At 42.2% G+C, this 11,751-nt stretch overlaps 1 protein-coding gene across 1 annotated transcript; it reads right to left on the reverse strand.

The window, feature by feature from the left end:
- Positions 1 to 748: 748 nt before the first annotated feature.
- lgi1b (leucine-rich, glioma inactivated 1b) lies at positions 749 to 10,548 on the reverse strand (the record flags this gene model as incomplete). The annotated part of the gene is made up of 10 exons (XM_061094805.1): positions 749 to 2,550; positions 3,115 to 3,361; positions 3,590 to 3,810; positions 4,003 to 4,167; positions 4,414 to 4,583; positions 5,847 to 5,918; positions 8,415 to 8,486; positions 9,390 to 9,461; positions 10,154 to 10,225; positions 10,376 to 10,548. Coding segments are annotated over 10 exons (1,614 nt in total), but the record flags the coding sequence as incomplete, so codon positions are not given.
- Positions 10,549 to 11,751: the final 1,203 nt, after the last annotated feature.

Consider the following 11,751-nt stretch of genomic DNA (forward strand, 5'->3'; position numbering starts at 1 on the left):
ACCACCAATTTGTTCACATTCATTTACGTGAAAATGTAATTTCAATGAAAATTCCTCCAGAATACGTAAATTTTCACCACTTTCTAACTTTCTGCAAATTTTGGTAAGAAGTTGAGCATGTTAAAGCCCTCAAAAAGCCAATTCATTTATCTGAATAGTAATAATCCTTACAATAACAATAGCGTCCTCCCTGACCTTTGATCAGTGCTTGGGCCCTAATAATAATAATCCTTACAATTTCAATAGGGTCTCACCAGACACCTTTGATGTCTGTGCTCGGGCCCTAAATATGTGTGTACTCATGTGTATATATGTGTGTATGAGCTTAAATAGGTGTTTGTGTAAATATGTATGTGTGAGTATATAAATGTATGTATGTATATTAGTCGCTTAAGGTCAAGTACATCTAAGTCAAGACATATATCCATACTGTACATGCATACCTACACATATGCATATTTATATATTGTTAGATATTTACTCACATTATTTTGGGAAATGTTACGTAACCATGACTCATAGTTTGTCAAGTGTACTCAAATACCAATATTTTTAACATTAGAAGTCATATCACAATGTCATATTGAACACTACTTTTGACTTTTGGTCATGGTTTATATATATAAACAAGAAATCACAGAACTCCTTACAATCATGTTGTGTAAGAACATCTTAATCCAAACTGGTTCTGCACGTTTAAAAAAAAGTTAAAATCAAGTTACTAACAATAAAGTACCCACACCCCTACTTTAGCACTTAAGTTTTTATTACGTCTGTACATAAAATACAGTGAGCACGATGACAAGTGAATATCTATCCTCCTCTAACCGTACATAACTACGACTGACACAAGTAGGACTACACTGCTTTACAGAGGCTGCATGTTACACAGTGTTAGGGAGGGGATCCTGTTTTTTTTTTTTATAAATACATACATATCTACACTAAATTCTACGTCTATGAAAAATAAAAGACTGAGTGTGGTCCCATCTACATACAAAAGCAAAACATCATACAAAGTACTTTACACGGTATATAGCAAAAAGGTAAACATCGTATTTGGCAAGTGTTACGTTGTTATGGGTATTCTCTTTCTGTTTGTGTGTGTCAGAATAAGAGGAGCATGTGAAAGCACAGGTAGCAGGTGCTCGCACAGTGGTCGGCTTTTTTAGTTGCGGAGTAAAGATAACAAAGGTTTTGTCGGCGAGGGAGAAAAGGGGCAAGAGTGCAGCGAAAGCGAGAGGGCTGGTGCACACAGTGAGAGGCTTCCAGCGAGTCATTCATCAGGAATCAACACTGCGAGCGTCTGGATCTGAGAGGAGACACAACGGAGACACATGTTGTCCCCAGAGTTTCTCATAATGTATGGTGGATTCTTCGTTTCATGTATTATGGCCAATGCTTTAAGAGACAAATAATTCAAAACACAGATTAACCAGCAAATCGCTAACTCCCCATAATTGTAATAATTGGGTTACTACTGGATCAGATTAGATTATAAATGATCTTCAAGATAATGTCACATGTGAGGCTCAAAAACCTGCACGTGACGATGTCTTGTGAGATTTATTTCCCTTGCTCTGTAATTTACTCTACAGCTATTTCACTGTAAAGTTACGTTTAGTGAAACGACTCAAATTAAAGAAGAATTGTCTCGTGACGTAATTGTTTTTTTTCACTTTTGCACTTTGCCTCCTTTTCTCGATACACTTTTCACCGTTTAGTTATTGTTACACGATTGTCAGCACTAACTCATTCCTATCAAATTCCTACATGAGAAATAAACACATTACATAGAGTTGAATGAAAAAAAAAACATAGACTGTACATCAAGTTATAGTTTGTTTGTGAGCTTTGAGTAACTGAGTTCTTCAAATGGAGGATAAGGCATTCCTAAAGAGGAAGGAATGAAGATGAAAGTAAAGGGACTTTATCATAATGAATTAGTTGCATCCGGTTGCCAAAGTTTACGGCGAAGAATATATATTCATTAAAATGGTGTAAGAGCTTTAAAAATAATCTCAAACACTATAACCAACATGTGAATTTTAATCCTACTTGACATATTTCTTATTTGATAGTTTGAGCTTCTCTGTAAAATTTAATTTTGTCTGAACCTAGGCTGGAAATGTTTGTGGTTTCAAATCGGAGTTAAACAAAATCGCTGGTGTACATGATTGGTCCTGAATGGTTGACTGGTTTAGTTACTCATATCAATCATGAGGTGTTCGTATATCTGAGTTTTCCCCTTGAAGCTGGACGCCAGCAGGAAAGCCCGGTCGTCGATGGAGACCATGGAAAACCCTCGAGGCGCCTGGATGTTCAGCTCCTGGGACGGGAGGAACTGTCCCCTCTTGCCCTCCCACTGGAAGACCTGCGTCAGGGAATAATCGCTGCCCAAGATGGCGTACTGCCACTTGCCCACGGAGACCGGCTGGAACACCATGGAGCCGCGGGAGGGAAAGGTCTGCACCTCCTTGAACATGGCGCCGTCCCAGCGCATCACCTTGGAGTCCCCGATGAATCTCGTTAAGCACAAGAACAGATCACCTTGGGAAAGGGCAAAGATTCAAGGGAGTGTTTTTTAATTTCAACATTATTCTTCTAAAGCGGACTCTGAATTAAAACAACAGTTTGTGTTAAGCCATAATAATACTTAGCTTGTTATCAGCGGCTACTTAGCAAAGTGTTCTTAATACATGAGCTGTAGCTTTTCCTGTCACACTAAGAAATACAGAGAATATTACACAGTAGTGATTTATGAGGGGGGGTTACGGTAGTGGAGTACCTTTGAGATGAATGCCTGTGTGACTCGCCGAGCAACGAGGTACTAAAACGTGAGAAGTTACTGCTGAGCGTGTGGGTCATGGACGTTTTTATTAAATTAACCACATGAAAGAAAAGGTTCTAGTGGGTCAAAGTCCACCGATAATCGTATAACATGACCCGGATTATCTGAGTCTTAGCATTTGAAACTGAATAATGACGTCCAAAGTGCAGTTTGTGTTAAATGCACACACACATACCGGCTAATGCCTTTTTAGTCAGTGCAAACATATAACACGTGTGTGGGTGTGTGTGTACATATGCTGTTTTTGAAGCTGCAGCCCTCACCTTTGACCCGAAAGTGTTTGACTGAGAAGACGTCCTCCATGTCCGGGATGTCCGTCCTGCGGTCGAACTGCTTCTGGCTCCGGTTCCACTGGTACACCACAGGCCTCTGGGAGCTGCTGGACAGGATCAGGTGGGCCTTGTTGGAGATCTCCAAATATTCCACATCTGTGTCGCGGTACCACGGGTGGAGAGACTGGTGCGAGTAGAAGCCATTGCCGTTCCACTTGTACACAGTTGTGGAGCCGGCCTGAGGAAGGAACAAGAGTAAATATCAGTGAAGCTGTGTAGTGTAGCCAACGTTCCATCGACTGATATGGAGGTGGCAGGATTTATGACCTATACTCCAGGCAGCCACCAGGGGGCGATCAAGACACTGTGGGGGACCTGTCATGTCTTCCACCTTTATTCACAGTCTATGAGGTGTCCACAGTTATAACACCTATACTATAAATCTGAATTAAGAACAACATCTAACCTTGGAGCTGTCGGCGATGACAAAGAAAGACTCCCCGTCGATCATGAACGTCTCGATGTCGTTGGGTTTGCGGATCTTCAGGATGTCGATGTCCTGGATCTTGATGAACTTGTTGGCGGAGTTGTCGCGTTTGTAAATGTGCGAGCCCCCGAACAGCTGGGCCACGATGACAAAGAGGTGGCTGTCGATCACCTGGGGCTTGCAGACCACAGTGGACGTGGCTAAACAGGAAGAGAGGTCGATGACACAGAATGTTCAACAGATAATCGTGCATTTATGTCCCATAACAGCGATTAACCACAGTAAATCAATCTGTGGTTGCTAATACCTCTGTCAGTCCTTTCTGACCCAGCAATGATCTGTTATTGAAAATGTTATGGATACGACCGATGCTGCTTCTTTTGTTTACTCACTTTGAATGGTGTCATAGGGTCTGAAGGTCATCTCGACGTGATCCCATTCCAGGAAGCTGCATGTCCCAGCGAACGGTTGTGGAAACACAACATACTGCTCTTTGCCAAAGGTGAAGGCCTCCACTGAGATGGACTCGAACTTCAGCGACTGATAGGAGGCAAACTCTGAAAAGCACAACGTCACAATGAATCCCCGCCCCTTTTTGTCGTCTCTAAAAAATCCTTTCCCACCAATTATTCCACAAACACGCCTCAACATCTGAGCTTTATTATTGTCAGCACTGATAAACTGGTGATAAGGAGCAGGGAGGAGGCGTGGGAGGACAGGGAGAGGCAGTCGTCTGGGGACAGGGAACTATTGTTGAGGCGTTCCCTGTGTGAAGAAGCAGGGCAGACGCAGGAAGACGATACCTGTGGTGATGCAGTCAAAGGAGTGTGGCAGCAGGTCGTTGATCTTCTTCCCCTGGTGAATGGGCGGACCGCTGCAGTAGATCTGGTCCAGGGTGGCGTTGGTCTGGTGCATCCACTCCACCAGCCACTTCAGCTTGCAGTCGCAGATCAGGTTGTTGCCCCGCAGATCACTTACATGCAAGGATGAATCGCAATCAGTTCACGGACATGTTTATCTTTCGGAGGCTTGGATGTTCAGTTTCTGCTCCTGATCTTTTCTGTGTCTAGCATATTTGCCTGAACTTTGGCTTCGAGCCGACGAAATTACAACAACAAGTGTCCTATCTACTCAGTGGTCTCTCCTCCTCAGCCGCTCTCAGTTTAAATTACTGTTGACCTTGGATGTGTGTATCGAATCAAAACACAGAGACACAGAGACACACACACACATACACACACACACCCTGCAGCCTGCATTATTCTCACTGATTATGTTGCTGTGACCACAGCCAGGATCTTTCCTCTCTAAATGACTTGTTTACCTTCTACCCTGACACTCTGGCCTCTCCTGTAGATCTCTTTATCTCCCTTTTCCCTCTTTCTTTTTTCCATTGCAGCAGCAAACAGCACATCCTACACTCATTTTTTTCCCTCTTTCTCCTCTGGTTCACGTGGTGATTACTCTCCCTTCCTTCCTTTTAAGCACCATAACAAGAGGAAGGAAGGACCAACATCCCTAAATAAATCTCTTTGGGCACCAAACAGTATCACAGTACAATGTGGTCCTAATTGAGTGATTATGGAAATAAATACCTCATCAAACAAAACAAGCTTGCATTACCAGAAAACCTGCAAACCCTAACATGCTAAAATATTGTTACTTATTGGTGTAGGGGAAGATATTTGAGTTTTTTTTCTTTCTCTTGATATTTCCCTTATGCATCCTGATCATGTTCTGTTAAGCTCTGTGCAGATACATGTGTAAAACTCTTTCTAGTGTACATACCAATGCAATTTCCCTCATGATCTACTAACAGATTGGATCACAGTGAATGGTTAAGTGTTAATATTACAAGAATAAAGTCCTAATTTTAGGCTAGAGATTTTAGAGAGGGATATCAGATGATCAGCCTGTGGCATGCATTAAAATGAGGAATGTAGAGCATCAAGCATGTCGGTCAAAGAATCAGGACTTTAAAAGGAAATTCTCTTTTGGATCCAGAGCAAGTGGAACGACCACAAGCTGATCCTTGTTGCTCACTTCATAAAAATGTTTTTTCTCTACTCTGATAATGTTATGACTTTTCTTTCTCATTGAATTAAGCCTCTCTAAATCTTTTTTTTCTCAACATGGCCCTAATGCCCTGTTGTATAATGAGACATTCAGTATATGTAAAATATCTAAGGAGACATGACTCGGAATAAGCTGGGTCTGAGTCTCAGACTGCACTCACACTTTGGTCAGAGCCTCCATGCCCTTGAAGACATCCTTGGGCAGCGTCTCCAGATTGTTGTACGCCAGACTCCTAATCGACGAAAGGGAACAAAAAAAAAACGCACAGTGATTGAATTAGGAGAGACTGTCTCTCTCCAGACAGCAGATGCTGAATCGTTACACTGTTATATGATTTGCATTGGTTCTGCTTGGACCTGAGCACATTATTGTACAAACAAGAAAAATTACAAAACTAATCTGAAACCTGAATCCCTGACAATACATGTCATAGCATGTCATGTAACAAGTGTTTCAAAAAGCTAAGCAGGGAAATGGAGGGGAATATAAGAATTAGTGATTATTCAATTTAAGGGAGAGCAATTTAAATGAGTGCAAGGAGGGAATGTAATTCGTTGTAGAAGGGTCAGATACAATTCTTCGACATTTTACCTATTATGTGAAGCCGTAGTGGGTAATATTTCATCCCCTTAATACTGCTGGTCACATTTCCCAATGAAAACCCATATTTAAACGAACCCTTCTCTTCTCTGAGGCGTTCTCCTGGCTATTTCTGCCAGTAGCAGGTATAAGACCAACCAACAAACACAGGCCCCTCAGGCACATTTCACATGCGGGCGGAGGAGTGAACTCCAAACCAGAAAGAGATTTGAATGCAGTGAAATGTCATCGTTATTCATGGACGCTGCATTATTTATTTGTGAGTTGGTTTCACGGGGGAGAGAGAGAGAGAGAGAGAGACCATTTTAGTTTGTGAGTTTGTGCTCTGCAAACAGATGGAGGATGGAGGATGGAGCAGACTGGATCAGGATCTGAGCAGGACCCCTGCCTGTGCCTTCTAATGATGTATTTATTCATCTTTTTTCGGTATGAAAGTTTGTTTACTTTCCTCTTAGGTATCTGCAGCAATAGAAAAAGGGCACTTTATGTTTTCATATGGTTGCAAAGGGATATGTGAAGGGTTTTCTATGGATTTTCTTCTCCAGTAAACAACCTATTTTCTGACCTGCACAGATCCAACTGAGCCACTGAGACAAAAACTCACACTATTTGTGGATTTGCTAATGAATGTTTGACGAATAACCAGAGTCCTCTCACCTAAACCATGCCTGAAGAAACGGTTCAACCACTGTTCAACATGGCCTACACTTCAACCATCCATCCACACATTGTTTCATGCACGATGAGGAACACTAGCATGTGTTTTCGCAGCACTACTCTCCATAAGTGCTCAAAATGTGTTGGGTAGGAACATGTCTCAGAATCAGGGTCAGATGATGAGGCCCTTGGTTTAACGTTACATTACTGGTATATTTAGTCTTGACCTTAGAGGTCGAGCACATTCTGGACTATCTTTAGTTGTGGCTGACTTTGCAGTTCAGGAAAGTGAGTGTTTATAAAAATCCTGTAGATAAACTGTTTGAATCGTTTGGATTGGATTTTGTTTTCATGCTCCAGCTCACATTTTGAATTCTGCTGGGATTATGGACTTTTGGGGGGGTTGGTTTTATTATCTCGCCCATGGAGGTTATGTTTTGATTGTTGTTTGGATTACACAACAAACTAAAACAGATGTCCACACAACTTGGGATGGGACATGGGCAAATAAAGAACTCATTACATTTCGCAGATGCAGGCAAGAGTGCAAATCCAAGAATTTTCTTTCACTTTCTTTAACATTTTGGAGACATTTACATTTTCACCAATTTCCAAGGGAATAATTCATGGATCTAGGCCTATGCACTCGACTGATTATAATATATACTCTTCCTGCATGTGTGTTTCAGCTCCGTCCATATATTTTAGCTGCTCCTGTGGGGGGGTGTTCCTGGGTAGGCGTTGTTTCCAGTTCTCTGCATCTCAAGACAACACGGCTTCACACCTGCAATATCTTCTTATCCAGACCCAGCAGTATATTTAAAGACCAGATCAACCACGGCTTTGCTACCAGAACGCCGTTCAACCCTGTGGTTCACCTGCCACTTTCCCTGTCCGCCTGCCCAGCCCTTCAGCCCACTCTGCCCCTGAGCTGCCTCTCGCTCTGCCTCACCTCACCTGGAGCAACTGGAGCTTATCGAGCATTGGATTATCCGGACTCTGAGCATTAAGTAGACTGGTTGTCAGCACTTATTGTCGGCGTCAACCTTTTTCTCCGCACGTCGTCGTTTTTGTAATAAAATACATTTCACTGTGTCTCTCTGTCTCATTGATTTCATTTTATCAACAAAAATAAAGTTATTAGATGAGTCAAAGCCACAGAATCTACCTTTTTTTTCTGCTATGAATATGTGGCCAACAAATCTTTTGGTCCACTAAGTCACTGTAACACCCAGGGACACCATGACCTGCCTCTCAGCAACCTGATCCAGCGGAAACCTTCAGCCAGTAACCTTGGCTGTAACCACTGGCAGCAGCGTTTCTGATTACTTTGCACTTCAGACAGTGACAGAGAAGGGCACCGTTCATGTTGGAATATCTTAAATATCATGATCAGCAGCAGCTTTTACCACAATGCTTCCTTTTTAAGAAATCATTTCAATGGAATCAACAAAATCAACAAAATACTTACAGATGTATCAGCCCTTTTAGGCCCCGGAAAGCAAATGGAGATATTGATGCAATTTTGTTATTTTCAATAAATCTGTGAATGAGAAATTTGTAATTAGTGTTTAGGTAGATTCAGATAGATTGACACTGTGTAAGTAATCTTACATGTGAAACCCTCTTAGTTTTCTGCAGACCTTCTCCTGTTGCAGTTGTGAGAGGGTTGTGTTGAAAACCTGAGCTCGGTCCTAATTGTAAATTATGCTGTGTACTAACTACATCCACTTTGTTCATACTTAAACAAATGTCAAATAGATTTACACTGAAAAGACTTCCAAACATTTGTTTTAGATTATTCTAGCTGATTAGACTTCTGCTCTGGTTGATGTCAGAATTACATAAGCTCAGCAAACATCACCAACTCATAAAAGCCATGGGGATGTAAGTTGTTCCACCCTCATCAGGCAACACACAGTAAGTGGAGAAACCTGTGAGTGTGCGTGCATTAAACATGCCAGAATGCAACACTCTGTTCCAAAGTCATCACAACCTCTGCCAAGGAAGTTTTCACCCCTGTTTTGACTGGTTGTCGGCAGGATTACATAAATAAATACTAATTTAATGGAAGAATGGGACATGGGCCAAGAGAGAAGTGGATCCAGACAAAGGGACGAATCAAGGATGTTTTTTTCCACCGTCTTTAACGTCGTGATGGAGTTTCTTGACATTTTCACTGATTTCCCCATGAATGATGCATGATTTCATATTATAGAAACCGATGTCTATGATTGTGTGCAATTTGGTGTGGCTTGACATTTGGGCCTTGGCGGAGGTCTGTGATCCACTGAGTGCCATGGGTGGCTCATGCCTCATATATCGTTTGTTTCACAGCAGATACCGTTTGTGTATTTTATGATGCTCTACCACACAACCCCCTTATTACCTTTATATAGTAAAAAGCATGGCGATTGCAAGCTTAAAAGTACGAGTAAATACTTACAGATATTCCAAATGCGGTAAACCCAGGAATGAATCTTCATCGATGAGGTCGAGTGAGTTTGCTGTGAACAAACTGTAAAAACAAAGAAGTTAAGCACGACTTTGCAGTTGATTTGTGGATTTGCAAAATCAAATAACTCAACAACCTTCAGTCGTATAACAAAACACTTTTATGTCACTCCATAAAAGAATTGCTGTAACTTTACTGTTTTTGGAAGCCAAATAATTTTTCCCTCATGTAGTTATCATCCAAGACCGTGTCCATTATTTAACCATGCCTCCACACATACACACAGTCTCACACACACATACACACACACACACACGCTCCTCTCTGCCCAGCCCCTGCTGTTAGAGTTGTTGTAGCCATGTGGTGTATTGCATAATCCTGACACCATTACAGAGAATCTCCCTTTGAACCAGCTTCTATGCAAATCCTCTGGGGAGGGGGGGGGGGACCCTTCTTTATTGTTTATACCAATAAAGAACAGACAGATAGACCGATAGACAGACAGACAGACAGACAGACAGACAGACAGACAGACAGACAGACAGACAGACAGACAGACAGACAGACAGACAGACAGACAGACAGACAGACAGACAGACAGACAGACAGACAGACAGACAGACAGATAGATAGATAGATAGATAGATAGATAGATAGATAGATAGATAGATAGATAGATAGATAGATAGATAGATAGATAGATAGATAGATAGATAGATAGATAGATAGATAGATAGATAGATAGATGCACTCACAGCAGTTGCAGGGCAGGCGTGTGAACAAAGCTTCCTCCAGCGATTTCACTGAATCCAGACTTGACAAAAGATCTTCACAAAAGGAGAAACAAACATTAAAAGGTGAAATCATCATATAAACAATAACAACTACACATGTACTGAAAGGCACAGACAACAATGTACCATGAGGCTTCCCAGACAACTAATCGTGGCACAATGTGAGGCTGCAGGAGCACTTACAGTGACACGACGTCCGAGGGGAACGTGTGAGGCACGGAGCGGACATTCTCACACAGGGCATTATCTTTGGTGCAGATGCATCCGAGGGGACATCTGGGCTGTCTCACCCTGCGTCCGTCCACCAGCACCAGGCTGACCGCGGCCAGCCACACCGGGAGCATCCATCCTCCTCTCCATCCTCCTCTCCGCGGGCTGCTGCTGCTGCTGCCCGGGTGTCCCATCCCTGCTGTCCCGGCCGAGGCGTATCACTCCCGGCTGCTGCACATGCAACTTCTGCACACACACAACCCTCTAGGATCAAGCACAGGATTCAAAGAGGAACCTTTTTTTTGTTTGTTTTGCTGATGAGAAGCTGGAGCTCCGGTGGTGAAGCAGCCGGGCTTGTGCCTGTGCCCCTGGCGTCTCAATAGGAGGGCACCGGTCCAGAGGATTCGTTCTGCAAAGCAAAGGAATTACAAATTCAGGACCTGCGAGCAGTAAAAGACATCTGAAGAGATATTTAGAGAAAAGGAATAAACTCAACGTCCCATGTGAAATAATAATAACAATGGAGGGAAAAAAGAGCACGCTGCTAAAAATAGGTCTAATTGGTTTTTTAGAAAAAAGAGAAGTTGCTTGCATGCAGACTCAAAGCTGCAGCCACTAAAAGAAGGGGAAGAAAGAAAAGGACATAAAAGCGTAAATTCCCGTGAGGGAGAAAGAGAAGGGAAGAAAGGGGGGGAGAGAGAGAGAAGGGGGACAGAAGGGGGGGGAGGCCCCTAGGTGCGCTGTTTTATTATCAGCACTGCCAGCTATTATTTATGCGCGCTTCAGAGCCGTGCGTGGCTAATGGCGAGCGCCTATTCATGAGCTCTGTGCACATGCACCTGCCTCACTCATTCACATTCTCCTTTCTCTCCTCCCTGCAGATAATGACATTCACCGAGAGAAGAGGATGAGATTATGGCACATGGGTTTCAAATATAACAGAGAAATATCAATTCAGTGGTTCTGTGAACTGAGAACATTCGGGTGATGTTGTGGGACAGTCAGAATATTTTTTATTTTATTTTATTTAAAACCAGATAATATGTGGGATACATTTATGACAATGCCGTATATCATGGAGTAAGGCTTTATCTCTATTATTATTCTTATTATCATAAGTGTACTTGCTTGTGTGTTTTAAACATTTGTTTTCTTGTTGTACTGCATTTTGTCTTGGAAAATGTTCTATAAATAAATGTATTATTATGATAGTGATATGGCCAAAATCAAGGTAAAAACTGTTCAGTCGGTATCAATAACCATCACAATACATGTCAGCTTATAAGTTAGTTTAGGCTTAAAGACTCTTTTTTCTGCATTCATTTAAGATGTGGGTGAAAGTGACAAAC

Source organism: Limanda limanda, chromosome 21 (assembly GCF_963576545.1).
Source record: "Limanda limanda chromosome 21, fLimLim1.1, whole genome shotgun sequence".
Classification (NCBI taxonomy): Eukaryota; Metazoa; Chordata; class Actinopteri; order Pleuronectiformes; family Pleuronectidae; genus Limanda; species Limanda limanda.